At 42.4% G+C, this 20,336-nt stretch overlaps 1 protein-coding gene across 5 annotated transcripts in view; it reads right to left on the bottom strand.

Annotated features, from left to right (window-relative positions):
- The window catches only part of NCOA2 (nuclear receptor coactivator 2), a 303,782-nt gene that overhangs the window by 53,385 nt on the left and 230,061 nt on the right, over nucleotides 1-20,336 (bottom strand). For 4 of the 5 annotated variants that reach the window (XM_059166252.1, XM_059166254.1, XM_059166253.1 and 1 more), the window contains exons 5-7: nucleotides 9,025-9,128; nucleotides 4,575-4,752; nucleotides 1,837-2,025 (exon numbers count right to left, since the gene is read on the bottom strand). In XM_059166252.1, coding sequence (XP_059022235.1) covers nucleotides 1,837-2,025; nucleotides 4,575-4,752; nucleotides 9,025-9,128 — 471 coding nt within the window. Of the gene's footprint in view, nucleotides 1-1,836; nucleotides 2,026-4,574; nucleotides 4,753-9,024; nucleotides 9,129-20,336 lie in introns of those variants that run through there. The other variant, XM_059166255.1, reaches the window with a different exon arrangement.

The raw sequence follows: 20,336 nt of genomic DNA, 5'->3' as shown, positions 1-20,336 counted from the left end.
TCAACTTACAATGGGGTTACATCCTGATAAACCTATTTTTATTATTCTTTTTAAAGATTTACTTATTTGAGAGAGCGAGCGAGAGAGAGAGAAAGAGAGCGAGAGTGCAAAAGTAGGGACAGGGGCAGAGGGAGGAAGAGACAAGCAGACTCGCTGCTGAGTGTGGAGCCTGACGTGGGGCTTGAGCCCAAGACCCTGAGATCACAACCTGAGCTGAAACCAAGAGTCAGACGTTCACCTGGATGAGCCACCCACGTGCCCCCCTTGACAAACCTATTTTTAGATGAAAATACTGTAAGGTGAAAATGCATTTACTACATCTAACCTACCAAACATCGTAACTTAGCCATGGCCATCTTAAATGTGCTCAGACACACTAGTCTACAGTTGGGCAACATCATCTCACACAAAGCCTGTGTTTTCATGAAGTGCTGACCACTCATGTAATTTACCAGATACTACACTGAAGGCGAATGACACAATGGGTGCATAACCCTCGGAAGTGTGGCTTCTGCTGTGGCTCGCTGTCGCTGCCCAGCATCCTGAGAGAGGACTGTAGGCATATCACTAGCCCAGGCAAAGAGTTGAATTATAAAATTTGAAGTATAGTTTCTACTGACTGTGTATGGCTTTTGCACAGTCCTAATGTCAAAGAACAGTTAAGTCAAACCATCGGAAGTTGGGGACGTTCTGGACTATTTAATGCTGATCATGGTTCAGGCGTATTCATTTAATCCTTACTCTGATACTAGCATTGTTGACCTCATTTGATGAGAGAAGAGAGCAAACTGATGCTCAAAGAGGTCAAAAGACTGGCCCAAAGCCAGAGTTGGGAAGCGGCTGAATGAGGAGCAGGCGTGTCTGATGATAAAGCCCGTTAGGTTTTCACCCCCGAATGCCCCTCCGCACCTTCTCTCTTTCAAAGCCTCAGAGGAGAGAGGGACACTCAGCGGCACAGTATGGCTTGCTTGGAGGGCATCCGGGTGGATGCTATACCCATGTCCTTTAAGAGGAAGAGACTAAGAACTTGAGAGCTTGAAATCCTCTCCCTCAGTCACTCCCATCTCTATCCTCTCTTATGGATCATTCTAGTACACTGCATTCTGGACCCTGCATCCATGGATCAATTGTATGGAATCCATGAACCCCCAGAAAGTATATGAAAAATACTGTTTGTACTTGCGCATTTTTCTAGGTCTGAGGCTCGCTGCTTGCAGTAGACAATCCAGAGGAGCCTCGGATCCCCGGGAAGCTTAACTATTACCAGAGCTTCTCTAGTAGGGCTGCCACTAGTGGCTAGGTAAATGTAAACTTAATAAAATACAAAATTCAGTCCCCCAGTGGCATTATTGAAATTGCAAATGCTCAGTAGGCATGTGTAGCTAGTGGGGCCTGCACTGGGCACAGAAGATACACAATACTGCCATGACTGCAGAACATTCTACTGAATAGTACTGTTCTAAAGACTTAAAAAATCGAACTTAAGGGATACTTGGGTGGCTCAGTCAGTTGGGCGTCTGGCTTCAGCTCAGGTCATGACCCCAGGGTCCTGGGATCAACTCCCATGTCAGGCTCCCAGCTCAGCGGGGAGTCTGCTTTTTACTTCTGCCTGTCCCTGCCCCCTTGCCTGTGCTTGCGTGCACTCTCTCTGACAAATACATAAAAATCTTTAAAAAAGATGAATTTATCACAAGAACTAAGTAGGTTAAAGAGAATGGAGAAACCATTTCTAAATTCTTCTTTGTGTGGCCACTCATTTTAGATAATTAAGTATGAAAAAAGCAGCACAGGGATAAACACACAGACATGTAAGACAGTCTGCAAATTTTGTCCTACCTTCTCCTTCTTCTTTGATGGACTTTGGTTGAGAGACAGCAAAGCACTGCATAGTTTCATATTTCTGGTGTGCTTCCTGGTTATCATGACCTTCCTCTTCCGAATCAGGTAGAGGTTTTACCAGCATCCGACAATTGAAGGTATGGCTATTCCGCCTAGGAAGTTCGCCAGACCAGGATCCCCCATTCACTGAGGGAGGTAAAAGCAATCCGACAATTACAAACCAACACCAGGCTTGCTGCTGCCAAATTATCGAAATGATGCTGATGTTAAACAAGCTGGGAAAAATGCTTGGGATTTCCAAAATAACTTTTAACCCTCTTACTCTTCACCCTGACTCCTTCCTTCAAGGTCAGGCCTTGGATGACTATTATTAGGACACTGCTCTTCATTTTTGGATTTTCCTTACTCTGTTGTCTTGGAAATCTGGTTCAACCTACTTGTACTTTAGATATTTTACGCCCTTTAGATATGTTATCCCTGCTCAAAAATCTGGAACTGGCACCAAGTGCCACACGCATCAAGCTCTTTAAGAGGATGCAGACTTGATATAGTCAGGGATAAGAAGGCCACTGGAACTGATGGACTAAATCTCACTAAGCAGCGCCATCTTACCCGTCTAACCAGATCCCCCATGCTGGCCAGCACAGACCTCCCCCACCAGCCTCCACACCTGGTCCCACAGGGACACCGGTGCTCCTGCCACCTTACCTGCCACTATTTCTCCCAGCCCAGCGTACTTGACTCTGAGGCCGAGATCTCATTATCTCCGCCTCTCCCAGACCTTTCTTCCGTAGAATTTTACAGAAATTTTGGTATGTATTGTGTAAGTCAGCTGTTGCTGAATGACTCTATTTTGTTTCATGCACATTTCCTCAAGTCGACTGAAAACTCCCTGCAGAGGCCCTGCTAATATCATTTATTTTTTACCAAGGGAAAGGCTACGTCACATGTCTTCTACTTTAGTGTGAATCCTTAGAAACGTATTAATTCAAGAGAGAATGACACAGAGGAAAGACACTTTTTTGGGGAAATGGGTTAAAGCAATCAAGAGAAATAAAATTAGAGCTGGAATCAGAACCAATCCTAATACTCAGTTTGGTATCCTTTTCTTTACTGTTCTTTATGTTTTATCTAAAAAATATTACAATCAGTAGGACAGTGAAAGAGCGGATCGAAAAATAAGGGCCAGTGGTTAAGATAAGCAAACACACTCTCAAAGCTCACTCGTGAGAAAATACTTAAAAGGATATCTAGGTGCTCTGGTGAATGCGATGCTAAGCCCATAGCCACTGGGCTGCAAAGGAATAAAAAAGAAAACACACCCTGGAAAGAACAAAGGAAATATCAAGTTAACTCCAAGAAACTGTTTTGGAATCACAGGAGGAACCATAGCTAGCTTTATACGTTGTGCAGACATTTGAGAAGTTTCTTCCGCCATCGGTATTCTTAAAAGCTTATTTACATAATGGATACTACAAAGAGAAAAATCAAAGAAGAAAGAAAAAAAGAGTTCTTATTAACTCAGGTTAATAAGTAATTTTTAAAATATAAAAGAAGTACAGTATAAAGTCAGGAAAAGAGCTCTTTAGACAAGTGAATTAATAATAGTGAATTAATAAGTACAGGTCCTTTGAGGAAGTCATCAAATTACTGAAGAGATCTGAAATATTAGTTACCTGAAGAAATCCCATTTTCTTGTTCATTTACTACAGAATATAATAAAAGAATCTCACATGAATATTCATATGTTTTGTCTTACTGTTGCAGTCACTTTGAACAAAGGGTTATCCTGCCAAGGAAAAGCTAGCCCTCATAGAATTCAAAAAGGGCCTTCTCCTATTTACTGCGGTAACAATAAGACCGGCTAATAGAAACCGTTTGAAAAAAAAAGAACAGAAATACTTGCTAACTCAGGACTTGACCTTATTCTGTACTAAAATATGCACTTCCTTTTATCTGTGAAGATGTTCTTAGCATCATCAGTCGAAGTGAGAATATTAAAAAAAGAACCACTTAGTAAGTGGGAACGGCAATACTCTGGAGCAGCAAGGAAGGTGGGCCCACGCTGCGAACCACCCACTTGAAACCGTGGCCCTCGAGACTCCTAGACACCCTTGGAGAGCATCTTTAGAGAGACAGGAATTCGGCGCTATGGACCAGGGAGAGTGGGTAAGGAGGCAGAGCCACCAAAGCATCTGGAATATGGAAGAGCCCACTCAGGGCTATCGGCCCGACAGCATCTGACCCTCCATGTGCCACTTATTCCTTAATGTCATGGCCTCAGGATACTGGAGGCACCCACACACAGACTCTCTTCATTAGCAGCACTCAAAATTTTGTTTTTCTCAAGTCCAATCTCAAACTTCTCATGACCTTCTACTTCTTAGAACCAAGGAGCACAAGCCCAATCAGAGGCGGCTGGCCCTGCCCAGAGTGGGGGGGCAGTGTGGCACCCCCTCAAAAAACAATGAAACAAACCCCATGAAAACCGTTGCCACAGGAGTCCCTTCCATCTGAACTATTTTCATATACTTTAAATAGAGGATCAAAACAATCTTTCCTTCAAGATCACTATCTGCAGATGTCCTCTTCTCCATGACTTTGAAGCTTAAATAGTTAATATAAGCCTCTCTGAAGAACTACCCAGTTACCCTTATCCCCAACTGACATACCACCCAGCTCTATGTGACCCCCTCCAACCATGGGAGAGGAGGGAGCAGCAGATAAGCATTTACCTATAGACTTTGGCAGCAGGTTTTTGACAAATTCAGTGTGGTCCCCAACATGCAGGATGCTATATACACTTTTGTTCATCAGCTCTTCTTGGTTATACCTTAGGTATTGTGTCACGTTCTCTGAAACAAATACAACGTTGCCTTCCAGGTTCACTACAAAGAAGAACCCATCAAGGGCCTAAGGGAAAAGGCACAAACCATGTTAGAAAGGACACAAGAGAAAAATCATATCCAGCTGTTAAGAAGGGATGATCCCCTTAAGGGAAAGGGTGGAATTCACACATGGACAAAAAAGAGATTTCTCTCTCTCTCGCCCCTCTCCTAGTTTTGGGGAACAATGAATACATTTTCGCGTGGTGAAATTGTTCTGTCTTAGTAAGTGGGAGAGAGCCTAGATCAGGGATTCTTCTCACAAACTAAATGACAAATATTAACTCTGTTATGTTATCAGGAGATAATTACTGCCATGTAAGTGCAGGCATTTATCTGTATTTTCCAAATTATACTGATGGACTCCACCTGGCCAAGGACAACGCTTATGTTACCAACCCAGTACAAAGCGATTATGTTCTACCCATTTCTCATGCGACACAATGGGAGGAAAGGGTCATCAATAATTTTCCTTCAGTTTAAGGATTAAGAAACCCCAAACTTTGCTATCTTTAAAGCTGCCAGGGTTTAAATGAAAAGAACTGCAGGTGTCCTCAAACATCAATCCTTTATTGTTTAGGGGAAGGGTTTGGGAAGTAAGTAAGTATCTCTCCGATAATGGCAACGGGGACCACACGCTGAGGCCTCAGCCGTAGAGTCTGAAGACTGGAAGGGGACTTGAGGTTTTGGTTTTTGACAGTGACAACTGGAAACTTAACGAACTGTGCCCTTCTCTATGACTTGTTCCCTAGTCATGGAGATGAAGGTCCCTAACCACCTAGATAACATTAACATTTTCCTGCCGTGTGGCTTGGCCCCACTCCTCCTTGCTGTCATTCCAATCTAGATTAGGGCAGGACAGAAAGACTCTAGGATCATTTCAGGAAATAAAGATAATGAGAGTAACTACCGAGCATGTTTACTGTGCCCAAACACATCGGGTCATCTGAATATTTACAACTCTGGAAGGAATGTGCTACCCTCTTCAATTAGCAGAGGAGGAAGAAACTGAGGCTCTAAGAGGGGCAGTGGTTTATATAAGCTTTTCTGACTCAGTCAGTGGCAGAGCTGGAATCTGAATCCAGGTGGACTCAAAAGCTCTGGCTTGCGATTACTCTGCAGAAGAGTTCTACTTCAGTGTTTGCCCCAAATCTTTTCCTATCATGTTCACCTTGGTGATATGGAAGTTGAGAGTTTAGTGAGTTTCTCTTTGTGACTCCTCCTTTTCCTTTTGGGTCTGTGCTTGTCAGAGCCCTGTTTTACAGATTAGGTGAGCGATCAAGACTACAGAAGCCTGGGGCACCTGGGTGGCTCCGTGGGTTAAGCCTCTGCCTTTGGCTCAGGTCATGATCTCAGGGCCCTGGGATGGAGCCCCACATCGGGCTCTCTGCTCAGCAGGGAGCCTGCTTCCCCCTCTCTCTCTGCCTGCTGCTCTGCCTACTTGTGATCTCACTCTCTCTGTCAAATAAATAAATAAAATCTTTAAAAAAAAAAAAGACTACAGAAGGCTTGATACTGATCAGGCACACCTTGACATAGGGCCTCCTGGTCTACTCAGCTTGTGTCACACAGCTTCCCTGTGCTATGTATTTACTATTGTTTTTAACATGAATGTTACGTGTACATATTGACATGACAATGTGTATGGCTGGGGCACGAAGTATTTACTTTTATCCTAGTTTGCTTTTTCCTTAAGTTATTACTTAACAGGCTCCTATTTTGTGAGCTTTCTTTGAATATATTCCATCTTTAATTCTATTTTCATCACAAAACTAAGTGCTCTCTCAAATTAGAAATGACCATAAGGCACCAGTGAATAGCTCTTTAAAAAAAAAAAAAAAAAAAAGTAACACCATTCAATTTTAAGTCTTTCTGAAATATTCTGTCAGGTTTTACCAATGGTGTGAACAATGTGCAGGGCAAAGCAAGACTGTATGTAAATGGCCTTCCACAACAGGTTGGCAGCAACCCTTGAAAGCCTCGTGTGAGTAAGCGCATGCGGGTGTATGTCTGTGAAGGGGGAAAGGAAGGAAGTCAGTTGATGAGTTATGTGCCACGTGTCTTTCTAAACTAACTGCTTCGGATATACATTCGCAGGGATTTTCGTAATTATATTACCTATAGTTCCCTTTTGAAAATGCAGAGAGCTCCCCACTGCTTTGCACCATGACAAAAAGACTGATTTATAGCATAGTATGACTGAAAGATGAAAGTGTTTCATCTTATAAGACTGTGTTTTTTAAAGTACACTGTGATATGCTCTGATGAAAAAAACTGACATTTGGTTTTGTTGCCTAGCAACCACTATGCTATGATGTAAGCATGAGTGTGCATCTATGCCTAGGAACAGCTCAGCGAGAACAAGTTTTCCCTGTTTAAATTATTCCATGTAAACAGGGATAAAGACTTCAAACCTTAAGTCACTAGATTTGAGCATTAATCCTCTAACCTATTCAGCACCGAAGTCCTGCCACAGAAGTCCTTGCCACTGAATTCTCAGAAGACTATTTTTTAAAAAATTTATTTATTTGACAGACAGAGATCACAAGTAGGCAGAGAGGCAGGCAGAAAGAGAGGGGAAAGCAGGCTCCCTGCTGAGCAGAGAGCCCGATGCGGGGCTCGATCCCAGGACCTTGGGATCATGATCTGAGCTGAAGGCAGAGGCTTTAACCCAGTTGAGCCACCCAGGCGCCTCAGAAGACTATTTTTAAACAGTAAATATGCTGGTCTGATTTTGTGAGAGAAAGCCCACTGATACCCAGCAGTCTGATTTCTATAATCAATAAACTTGCTCTCAGAGGGCCTGAATCATAGTCTTGTGGTTACTCCAAACATGCCTTTTTAGAAGTCTCAATAATCTTTTCAGGAGTTTCCACCCTACTGTAATCTTTCTCCATATAGGGAACCAATGCAGACATCTGGGAATTTCCTAATAAGTTAATAATTTAGATTACCATAATTTCCAAATCAGTTTTGTTTATAATTAAAAATTTTTTCACAGAAACCTCTCTATTTTCATTTAATTCTAAATAGTCCACCTGGTTACAGTTCTCTGATCTGCTTCTTAGAACCAAGCAGGAAGTAGCACTCTGGCTTTCCTTGTTGACTCTGGAAAATCAGGTTAAGTGTGTTTTTGCTTTTTCCCTGAAAACTGTACTTGGATACTGTCAAGCTAGTGACTCAAGAGGAATAAGCAAGGGACAACACAGGGTCATTTAAAGTCCTTTGGCTAGCAGGGCCAGGGTCAATAATCTTGTCATTTCTAAATACAAAGACTCGGTCAGACAATTTTTTATTTTTATTTTTTCTGTGTCCCCCCACCCCACCTTCCAAGAGTAGGATAAATTTTCACAGAATGATATTCTCTAAAAATAAAGATCATCACATGTACCAACTGAAAGAAAGGGGGCAATTATTGGTAATTTTTGCTTTAAAAATCCTACTTTCTCCTATACGGGCAGCTATTGCCACAAGGTAAGTGATTCTACGTGACGATGCCGCCCAGCTTGCGGCCATGCGGTAATTTTCAATCTCATCATATCATCGGCAGAGTAAATTATCCTGAGATCTGACATAATTTATGTCTCAGGGCTCCTCTGCTTCTTGTTATATATTCACCGACATTTTTTCCCCTCATCTTCCCGTAGCCTACATCTTGAATTTTAATTTCGGAATAGGTACAGCAAAGCACTTGGTGTTTAATACTGTACTAGCTAATAAAAGAGGAAAACGAGACTTCACAAATCCTAGACAGGAGTCTGGTCATAAAACTTCTGAAAGTTAATAAAGAACAGGGAGTTAAGACCAACCACTACACTTGTGATGCTTACCTGAACAGCTCTGCCTATTACTGCCGTTTTCATCTTTACGAGATAAACTAGTTTGAAGCAGCATAAATAAAAAACTTAAGCCTCCATCTGGTCCTCGAATTTTAACTGCCTGTATGGACATCCATACATGGCATATGTAAAATCTAAGAATTGGGGGAATATTTCAAATGAAAATTCTATTGCTGAATTTAATAGGACTTGTGAGCATGATTTTCCAAAACAAATGCTTCCTTTGTCCATTTATAATCTAGCTCAGGCAATGCTCTGTTATTACTGGGAAATGTATATAGGCTGAAATCTGGAGTCAGGTACGTATGTACCAGTAAGCTCCAGAAGTCAGCAGTACTTCAAGCTTTACGAGTGAAAACTAAGTGCAGATTGTCCTGAAATTATATCCACCTGAGAAGGGAACATAATAACGTGATGACCAACGGCAGGGTAGGGGCAGAGCCTGAACGAGGGTACGCTACCTCAAGCATCATAGGCCCCAGCGCATCCTTGTCGATGACTCCCTGCCCGGTTGAGGACACGTCTGATTTCTGCACTTCATCTACGTTGGCGGCTGCTGCTTTTTCTGCAATAAACAGAAGTGTGAATTAAATGGCTGTGCTTCTTCAGGGACAGAATGACACAGAAACATCGTCACTGTAATGATCTGTAAGATCTCCAGTGGAATCAGCCGGGGCGCTGGAAGAGTTCAAGTCCGTCTACACCGCTGCCGAATGGGAGATGCTGCTGGAAGCAGGAACACAACACCACCTTTTCACCTCCAGAATGTGGGGCTCAGAGACCCTCCCAGGCAGTTGGTAAAATGAGTTTAGTGGTTTCGTGCTAGTCCCCGACAAGCATTTTTTCCCTCAACTACAAAACTGTTACATGCTACGGCACAATTAGTCCCTGCTCCAGGGACTTCGCAAACTAGGATAACGAGAGGTCTGTTGTTCAGGACTCAGGAGCATAACCAGAGGTGCATTTGCAGGTATTTCAAGAAGGAAGGAAGGGGGGGCACCTGGGTGGCTCAGTGGGTTAAGCCGCTGCCTTCAGCTCAGGTCATGATCTCAGGGTCCTGGGATCGAGTCCCACATCGGGCTCTCTGCTCAGCAGGGGGCCTGCTTCCCTGCTTCCCTTCCTCTCTCTGCCTGCTTCTCTGTCTACTTGTAATCTCTGTCTGTCAAATAAGTAAATAAAATCTTAAAAAAAAAAAAAAAAAAAGGAAGGAAGGGGAAGTCACTCCTGCTACGGCTGCCCCCACCTGACGTGCTCTCACGTCTGGATGCCTGTACTGCTCCACCTCCTGCCGCGCTCACACAGGAGTATCCTGAAAGAGGGGTCCCAATCCCGTGGAAGGTGCTCACCGATTAATGGAAGAGAGAAGAGGCACCCTTTCAGGCACTGGGAGGGGTTCAGTGGCTGCCCTTTTGTCTAGTACAGACACACAATATGGGCTCCAGCGTTACAACGTGAGAGGCAGCATTTGGGCCTGGGGGAGGGCCTGGGACAGTGCCCCATCATGGATAATTCTCAGAGAACAAACAGGTGCACAGTTATCCACATATATGCAAACTCATTATTTTAAGAACATCAAAAAAGTTTAAAGCTTCACAGATACATAGCATCAACTTGCGAGAAAACAACACAAAAACAATGTGTCAATTATTTGTACCTGAATAAATTATATCCTTGTTTACACTGCATGTCAGCATTGTAATTAAATGCAAATAAACAGAGCTGTAAATCAATTTAGTACTCAGGATCAACCTGCTTTCATGACCTTGGTAAATTTGGCTGTCCCTCCTCCTCCTCCTTTTTTTATTTTTTTGGTAAAAAAGATTTTACAGAGTATTCTAAAAGATTTTATTTATTTATTTGATAGAGAGATCACAAATAGGCAGAGAGACAGACAGAGAGAGAGATGAGGAGAAGCAGGCTCCCTGCCGAGCAGAGAGCCCTATGCAGGACTCGATCCCAGGCCCCTGGGATCATGACCTGAGCCGAAGGTAGAGGCTCAACCCACTGAGCCACCCAGGCGCCCCTACAGAGTATTCTGAAGATCTGGAAAACTTCACTTGTCCCCGAGAACCTAGAACATAATTAGGAATTATGCAGGTCCTCCAAATCTTGCCACTGCCACGTGTACACTCAGTGAGAAAGGGAAGATGACCAGTGTGAGCTCAAGGTTAAGTTCAGCCATTTAGAAGGACGAGCCAGAGGAAGTCATTCCAACTTTTTAAGGCCGTAGAGGACCTGCCTTCTGTACACGATGTGCTGTGACAGGAGAAAACTGGGTGACAGGTAAAATACGTCCTAAAAACTATAAAGTAGTTTACAAACCCAACTTACTACTAGCCTATCTGTGTGTGTTAGTTCTTCCTTAGGTAGTAGAGTTCCAAATGTAGTAACTTCTTTGCAGAGCTTATCACAAGGAGACTGTATCTGCTTTTCCAATTACTATATTCTTGGTTCACCTCCTTAGATCTGAGTAATTGTGGCATCCCATTAAGAGACAGAGGACTTGAGGCGCCTGGGTGGCTCAGTTGCTCGGGCCTCTGACTCTTGATGTCAGCTCAGGCTGTGATCTCAGGGTTGTGAGATGGAGCCCCACACTGGGATACTTGCTCAGCGCAAAGTCTGCTTGAGATTTTCTCTCTCTCTCTCCCTCTCCCCGCCCCTAAAACAAATAAATAAATCTTTAACAGAGAGAGAGAAAGAGAGAGATGACTTTTCTGGTAGCCTTTACAACTCAGTAAGTACGTGAGGATCTGTCAGTCTTCATTTAGTTCTCTTCTTTCTGCCTTCCCTAGCTCCTGATGGCTGGGTACCTTACCTCCTGGCTCTTTCTGCAGGCTTGGTCTCAGCCCAATTCCTCAGCATCATTGTGGCAGGAAACACCTCAGGCTTTCCAGACAATTACTGCATATGACCTCCCTCCCCCAAGGCCATCCCCATTTTCCTAGAATCTTTTTCATTGCCAAATATTCTTCATGTACATGCAAACTGGAGCATATACCTTTCTTTTTTCCTACCCTATGCTGGTTCACTCTGTAAGGCTACAGATTTCTCTTCGGTTTCCACTCCCTTTCCTACCCACCAGTCCAGGGACAGAACCAACCTGATCAACTGCAAGTTCATCTAATTTAGCAGCTGGGTACTGTGGAGGTCCCAGCAGGCTTCGGGCCTAAGGATCCTGAGTTTCATTAATATTAAATCTTAAAACTCATAAAATGGATATTATATATTTATGTGGTCTTCCTGTATCCTAAAACATTTTTGTCTTTAGTGTTGCGGCACTGTGAGCGCGATGTGCCGAGAGCCCACAAAAAGAGGCAATCGCAGCCTTTGCTCCGCTTCCTCGCTTTTGGCAGGAGTGCTGTGCTCCCATCAGGAGCCTCCGGTGGCAGCAGCCAGGATTCTTAGACCGGAATGGTGTACATGAGAAGACAGCCTCCCCAGAGAGCAGCTATCAGAGTCTGAGGAATAGAAAGGCTTTCTTTGCATGACATTCTGGTACCTCTTCCTAGGAAGGTATGCAGTCCTCCCCACTACCTGGAATAAGCACAGTCTAGGAAATAGTTCTCAATCCCCCTCGGAAGGTAAGTTTCAGGAAGGGGGCAATGTGTCTGCAGCCGCAACAGGCACCATCCCTGTTTCAGAGCAGGTTTTCACTAAGGATTTGGAGGCTAACAGACCAGATGCACGTCGGGCATGTATTCCCAGATATGGAAGAGGCCACTGGAGGATGGAGGGGGTGGAAAAAGGAATACAGTTCCCCCCTTTAGGCAAAACAGCCTCCTAAGGGTGCAGGGGGAGGAATGGGACAGATAGGCAGGGTCAGAAATACAGGGAAAGGGTTTCCTGAGGAAATAAAACAGATCGTCTTGCCCTGCCTTACTCAGTAAGTTTCAGGGCATCGGGTGTTCTCTCAGGTCTCCAGTTCTCTCATCCTTCCACTGTTGAAGCTGGCAGTTTTGTTCTTTTTCAAGAATGGACTGGTGAATTCAGATTTATGTTGGGGGAAAGTGAGACGTGAAGCACAAGCTACTTACTGATCACAGGGCAATTCCGCCTCAACTGCTGACTGCTAGGAAACAGCAGGCTACTTGACATATGAGACTCTGCATTCACAACAGTAAGAAATTCTTGTTTCCTGTGGGGTCTATGATAATGCAATTTTTTGAGCAAAATAAATTAAAAAAAGAAAAACAAAAAAACCAGTATCTGTGATAATCTGTTTCCAAGCCTTTTAAAGACAGTAGATATACCTTGTGAGATGTTTACACATTTTGAGGATCTGCTTGTCATTCTGAAGACCCATTTTTCCTCAATTCATCCTTGAATATTTTGTGGAATTTAAAAAACAATGTAAGAAAACCCAATCATGCAGGTTTTCCTAAACACTGAGAAACTTCCCTGCTGGGGTGTCCTAACTATTCTAGCAACTTGCTCAGACACTGAATTTTGAACTCTTAGCAGAAAATATGTAGAATGAGGATCATAAGTGCACTGCCTTTTATTCTAGAAATCTAAAGATCAGATGAAATTTAAGATAAGAGCCTAAAATCTACAGATCAGATGAAATTTAAGATAAGAGCCTAAAATTTAAAGGAGAGAATTCAGATCTGACAAAACATGTGTTTGGATAAAAACAATGATCCTCTTGAAAAATTACTGGTGATGGTAAGACATGCCATTTTTTTCTCTTTATCACATTCAACTGATAAATCTTTCAGAGAAGAAAAGCCGCTAACAGGAAGTCCCAGAGCCTGAGTGTCCGCCATGAGGAAATCATGCAGTAACAATGGGATCTGTTCAGCAGTCTCTCTGTCTCTGTGTCCCCTGCCTCGCTGTGCATGTGGTGCGAGTAGAGTGACGACTCCTTGTCAGCTGAGAGATTAAATCTAGCTGGGAGGGTAAAACAATTACAATTGAACTAAATGAGAGTAAGGCAGGGATAATTGCAAGGAACTAACTTAAAGTTCAAAGAAGAGATAAAAATCACTGGACGTAGCTGAAAATACTTCACGTACGTTGTATCTGGGTTGGACTCGGCAGGATAAGCAAGTGGATGGCAGAACTAAGAGCCTAAGAAGGAAACCGGTGGGAATGGACATGTGGCATCTGGCTCCGAGAAAATGTCAGCCTGGCCTCTGAAAACCAATGCTAAGCTAAGGAACATTGGCAAAAAGTTTGTCTAAGCTGGAATTCGAGGAATCCCTGACTAAAAATGAAAACAACACAAATTTCACAAGATCAACTTGAAAATTCTATTAGTAGAACATACGCTTTGAAAAAAAAACTCTGAGTCTACTGATAATTTGTAAGAGAATGTTGCAATATTTACACCATACATTCGTGTAAGTAAGGGAATGGGAAATTTTCACTATTCAGAGAGTAAATATGAAATAGAGACAAAGGGTAAAGAATCTGGGGCTTTTCACTCCTGTCCTCACTAAATGTTTGCATTGTATGCATTTCCAACTAATCTGTCATCTAGTATTCAATTCTGCATTGAATTTGTGCTTTCATCATTTCTCAATATTAAAGAGAATAAAATCAATAATACAAAATGATAGAAAACATGCAGAAGTATGGCTTTACCAATGTAAGTGAAATCTAAATTAAACTGGCCATGAATTTTTGTTTTGGGGTCCTTTTCATGAGGTAATTACTAGTTCTGTTCAACGTTCAGCTGAACCTTGAAATTAAATACGAGGTGAAGGAAAGTACTCTAGTGAGAGATACATTATTATGATAACTGGACATATACTGGTATCCTGATGGAACCTTTCAGTAATTAGTATGCTATTTTTAAGGGCCAGATATAAGTAAGCTTAAATCCTTAGATACATTTATACCTCTGTAAGTACAGCATTACTATACCAAAACACACTATTTAATATTTTTAGACAGTTTTCTCAGTGGTCACAAATTATATTTGCTTTTCTATATTTTGCATCCATTAGCCATAAAAATACATTCTGTTACAAAAATATCCTTCAGTAAACTCGAGAGTAGAAGGATGTCCCGGAGTTTCATATGGTCAAACCCTATGAAATCTCATTATTATAGATGGAACTCTTAAATCGGAAAAAGGGATGATAAAATTTAATTTTCAGAGCCTACAGAAAGATTTCTCCTTCATGCCTTGACTTCTCTTTCTTTCTGCTGCACTTTCAGCATTAAAGTTATTCTTTTTAGATAAAGAATATGGCCTAAGAGAGTAACAATAAAAATAATAACGTTCTTCCTTTCTTCCTCATTCCCCCCAAAGATAAAAATGCCATAAAACAGCTATGATCTTTTTAATAGCACAGTTTTACAAATGCAAAACCCTGATGAGAGACTGTCCGAGGATGCCTCTGTAATCTTTCTCTGAGCGTCCCTTCCTGCCCGGGTGGCTGCTTCGGGAGCAATCCCGTCCAGTTCCTTCCTCCATTTGCCTGCATTCCAGAAATCCAATACCAATTAATTAGATTTCCAGTTTCAAAGCAAAGAACAAAACCCCATCTCTTCAGGGACTGCGTTAGGATGACTCATACCACAAACCGAGGGAAAATCATTAATATTATATTCCATATGCTTTTCTTTACAAGTAATTATTGTTCATGTTGTCTCTTAGAACAAAAGGAAAAGTGACTAGGGAAGCATTTGATCTCCAGAAAGGTAAGTGATTTTAAAATACAGATATTTTTTGAAGCAACTGGATTAAGTTGCTCTTTATCACTGGCATCTACAGACACAAATTTGAAAGTAAAATTTAAGTTTCTGGTGAGAATAGCAACAAATCAGAAGCTGTGATCCTAGCAAAACATGTATTTATCTCAAAACAACAACAACAACAACAACAAAACAACAACAAACTACAATTAGCTATTTTAAAATTAGGGAATGGTAATTTTTAAAAAAGATCCTTACATGTTCTTTTAAAACATCACTTACTGATTTTTGGTAACATCACGAGTTTTGTCTATTTGTTTATTAGGCAACTGAACCAAGAACATACATTCCAAGATTCTTCCCAGAAACCATCAGCAGAACAGAGTGCTATCTCCTCGCAGGGATGGCAGTCTTGGCTCAAGGGACAGCCACATAATTTCTGTAAGCCCAGCAGCAGCGGTGGCAACCACCACTGATGAAGTCTTAGAACCCTATACGCCCATTGGGAGGACAGGATGATGTGGCCGTTAGGGACATGGTTTTTTTAACCATCTGAAGAGACTGGAAAACTTGTGGAAATTAGTCTATCTTTAAGAAGTCAGAATTCAAACAAATATCAATTATTCACTCTGTAAAAATACATCAGCGAAAAGGTAATCACAGGGTCTTTACATGTATGTAGAAAAATGTCAGCTCTGCCCAGGTTCCGATGCCTCTGACATGTGAAGCCAAGCAGCAGTTTAAAAGTTACTTGGATGTTGGGTCAAGCATGAGGATAGTCGCTTTTACCGAAGCAGTGTTATTTAAAGTATTAGAATCTTTGACTAGACGAGAACCTGATACTTTATGCGGATTTTATAATTAATTCCACTGCTTCAAAATGAGTAAAATCACTCACCCAGAAACTATCAATTTTTCAGCAGACTGACGTCAAACACAAGTCTAATCACCTCCACAACAAATTTTAAGACTCTAGTGGGAATAGATCCACAATTTTCATCTTTTCTTGCATTTAGGAGCTGGATGACTTCAGGTGAAGCAACCGTCAAACCCGGCACAGCAAGGCACACGTGCAGCCAAGTCACTGAGACAATGACAGGCAATTTCTGGCCCAGCGCTGGAGATTAAATATTATGGGGAAAGTTATGGAGCATCTCAAAGGTTCTAGAAGGTAAAACCAGAGAATTATGCATCTGCACCAACTAAAATTAGAAAAGCTGCCATATGGCTCTGTGAAGCCAGCAGCACATTCTTATTCATTAGGAAGCATTCTGCTAACATAAAAACACAAGGCCCTTCCTGCGCTCTCCAAATGTGTTTATCTTTTCAACATTAATGCACTATATATCATCGAGCTGCTGAGAGCTCCTGCCGTGCATATTAAAACCACGCAGCTGCACTTTCTTTAGGAGTGGGAGGGACCTCAGCCCTGAGTCGCCTCCCTCTTTCTGACATTGAGATTCTTGCTAACATACCATGGTTTCTCTTCGGTGTGAAGAAACAGCAACATGAGCCAATCTCAAGGCTAACTCTACCGGGCCACCCCCCATTCCCCCCGCCCCTTCCGGTTCTGTGGCAGAGAAGGCGACATGCTTGGGTTTGTCTTCACCAATGGTACGGGCACGGCTACTTAAATAGAAGTGACAATCATGCCACAAGTTTGGAATATAAAGGCCCTACTTTTAAAATTAATGTACTACGCTTATCAAGAGAAGACAGGAACCAGCCCAGTCTCTAGGTATTAACTAATAAAAAGACAAGACTTTTGTTCTGAAGAACGTTCTTTATCATTGAATCTGCCCTCCCTAGTATAGAATTCTATTTAGTCCCCACTTCACCTATAGCTTATCAACATGGAATGCTCTGTGAGGTAAAACAGACCATGGACAGGGCGCCTGGGTGGCTCAGTGGTTAAGCACCTGCCTTGGGCTCAGGTTGTGGTCCCAGGCTCCTTCAATCAAGCCCCGCATCAGGCTCCCTGCTGTGTGGGAAGCCTGCTTCTCCCTCTCCCACTCCCCCTGCTTGTGCTCTCTCTCTCTCTCACTGTGTCTCTGTCAAATAAATAAATAAAATCTTAAAAAAAAAAAAAAGACCGTAGACAGTCTCTTGCAGTTAAGATATGTGAGAATATGACAATTTGTTCAAAATGTCTTTCTTTTACACAGTCTAAATATACCTGTGCTGTGTGCAACCTCGGAACTAAGTCAGAATACCAAAAGCAGCATTCCCCAAAGACCAAACTATACAAATGTTTTATTTCTTTCAGATATACACATTAACCCAAGCAAGGCCAACAAAATTACATTATAGGAGCACTTAATAAAGTTTCTGATAAAGAGGTTAAAATATGGAAAGATTTTGGTCTAAGAAGTGTAAATATTTTCTCTCCCAAATCACTATTCTGTTTATTGGCATAGATACTAACATCATCTCCCAATATTCCTACCTTACACTCTAGCAATTATTTATCACTCCAAATGCATCATACTGTTTCCAGATTTCAAGCATTTTTTCAGACTGTTCCATTTGCACAGATGTCCTTTCAACCATTCTAAGACCCCATCACTGTTCCAGAAGCTCATTACAGTCAAGTGAGGGCCTTCCCCTGTGTTTCTGCAATGCCCTGTGCTCATTCCCCTAAAAATCCACATTCAATGACCTAGTGCTTTGAAATGCTTGATTTGTTTACTGCTCTGTCCCCTTCATGGCACTGGTGGCCCCTTGGCTACAAGAAAAGTCTTTGTGTTCACTGCCTGGCATCTAGTGGGTGCTCAGTAAGATGGGTGTTAATACTGGACAGTTCTACAGCTGTAACTGAAATTCAGTATAGCCAGGATCTAAAAATCACAAATGTCTCTTTAGAGAGATCTGTCCTGAAGATTCTTACTGTACATCTGACATAATGGAGATTTCTTTCAAGACTCTGATTTTTGGGGTAAATACCCAGTAGTGCAATTGCAGGGTCATAGGGAAGCCCTATGTTTAATGTCTTAAGGAATCTCCACACTGTTTTCCTAAGTGGCTGCACCAACTTGCATTCCCATCAACAGTGTAAGAGGATTCCCCTTTCTCCACATCTTCTCCAACACTTGTTGTTTACTGTCTTGTTAATTTTGGCCATTCTAACTGGTGTAAGGTGGTATATCAATGTGGTTTTGACTTGAATCTCCCTGATGGCTAATGATGATGAACATATTTTCATGAATCTGTTAGCCATTTGTATGTCTTCTTTGGAGAAGTATCTGTTTATGTCTTCTGCCCATTTTTTGACATGATTATCCATTTTGTGTGTGTTGAGTTTGAGGAGTTCTTTATAGATCTTGGACAGCAGCCCTTTGTCTGTACTATCACTTGCGAGTATCTTCTCCCATTCCGTGGGTTGCCTGTTTGTTTTGTTGACTGTTTCCTTTGCTGTGCAGAAGGTTTTGATCTTTTTTTTTTTTTTTTTTTTTTAATTCTTTTTTTTTTTTTTTTTTTTTTAAAAGATTTTTTTTATTTATTTATTTGTCAGAGAGAGAGCGAGCGAGAGCGAGCACAGGCAGACAGAGTGGAAGGCAGAGTCAGAGGGAGAAGCAGGCTCCCTGCGGAGGGCAAGGAGCCCGATGTGGGACTCGATCCCAGGACACTGGGATCATGACCTGAGCCGAAGGCAGCTGCTTAACCAACTGAGCCACCCAGGCGCCCCAGAAGGTTTTGATCTTGATGAAGTCCCGAAAGTTCATTTTTGCTTTTGTTTCCTTTGCCTTGGGAGACATATCTTGAAAGAAGTTGGTGTGGCCGATGTCGAAGAGGTTACTGCCTATGTTCTCCTCTAGGATTTTGACAGATTCCTGCCTCACATTGAGGTCTTTTATCCAGTTCGAGTTTATCTTTGTGTATGGTGTAAGAGAATGGTCGAGTTTCATTCTTCTACACATAACTGTCCAATTTTCCCAGCACCATTTATTCAAGTATTTATTGCACTATTGGTATTTATCCCAAAGATACAGATGTAGTGAAAAGAAGGGCCATCTGTGCCCCAATGTTTATAGCAGCAATGGCCACAGTCACCAAACTGTGGAAAGAACCAAGATGCCCTTCAATGGATGAACAGATAAAGAAGACATGGTCCATATACACACAATAGAGTATTATGTGTCCATCAGAAAGGATGGATACCCAAATTTATATCAACATGGACGGGACTGGAAGAGATTATGCTGAGTGAAATTAGTCAAGCAGAGAGACTCAATTATATGGTTTCGCTTATTTGTGGAGCATAAGGAAAAACATGGAGGACACGGGGAGACGGAGAGGAGAAGTGAGTTAGGGGAAATTGGAGGGGGAGACAAACCATGAGGGACTGTGGACTCTGAGAAACAAACTGAGGGTTTTGGAGGGGAGGATGGTGGAGGTTGGGTGAGCCGGTGGTGGGTATCATGGAGTGTACATATTGCATGGAGCACTGGAGGGGGAGGTCACCACCTGAGGCAGGAGGGCCATCTAGAAAGAGGAAGGACTGAAATTCCTGGAGAGGCTGATAAGGTTCTCTTCTCATCAAATTTGTTCACTAAGTGGGCTAACATAACATTTATGGCCATAATGATGTCCAACAGAAGCACAGGGAAGGAAGGGAGAGGGCGGGGATGAAGGAAAAGGAGGGTTGGTTCCTACTTCCCATGATCCCTTGCTGCTGACCCTGCCATGAATCCTACCTGCCTTCCCACTGCTCACAGGGGGCTTCAGTCTCAAGTTTCTGCTTCACCTCAGTGGTGGATCTTCAGGGACTAAAAGGCATCCCAGGACCTGACCTTCATTTGTCACTCTTCCCCGCCCAGACGTCCTCTGTGTGCCCCACCTCCCTTTCACTGACATGCATCCTGTTCTTGGATTCATTTTATGTTCTCCGCATAAGACCTGCTAGCTTTTCTCTTTGTATGTTTTTCTCCCATCTGGCTATTTGTTCCTTCCAGTTTTTCTCTACAGACGCAGGACCTGATGCCTGGGCCTCCTAGAGAGACTGTGACAACTAGTTGTAGAGATATTTCTCTCTTTTCCCCCCACCGACTGTGATTCTAACAATACCATAGGGAAGCTGAAATTCCTGGTTTCATTTTGCCTACTACCATTTATCCCCTCACTTGCAGTC

The sequence above is a fragment of the Mustela lutreola genome, chromosome 3 (assembly GCF_030435805.1).
Source record: "Mustela lutreola isolate mMusLut2 chromosome 3, mMusLut2.pri, whole genome shotgun sequence".
Taxonomy (NCBI): Eukaryota; Metazoa; Chordata; class Mammalia; order Carnivora; family Mustelidae; genus Mustela; species Mustela lutreola.
Note: the sequence above shows the minus strand (reverse complement) of the source record. Positions and strands in the feature narration are given on the sequence as shown.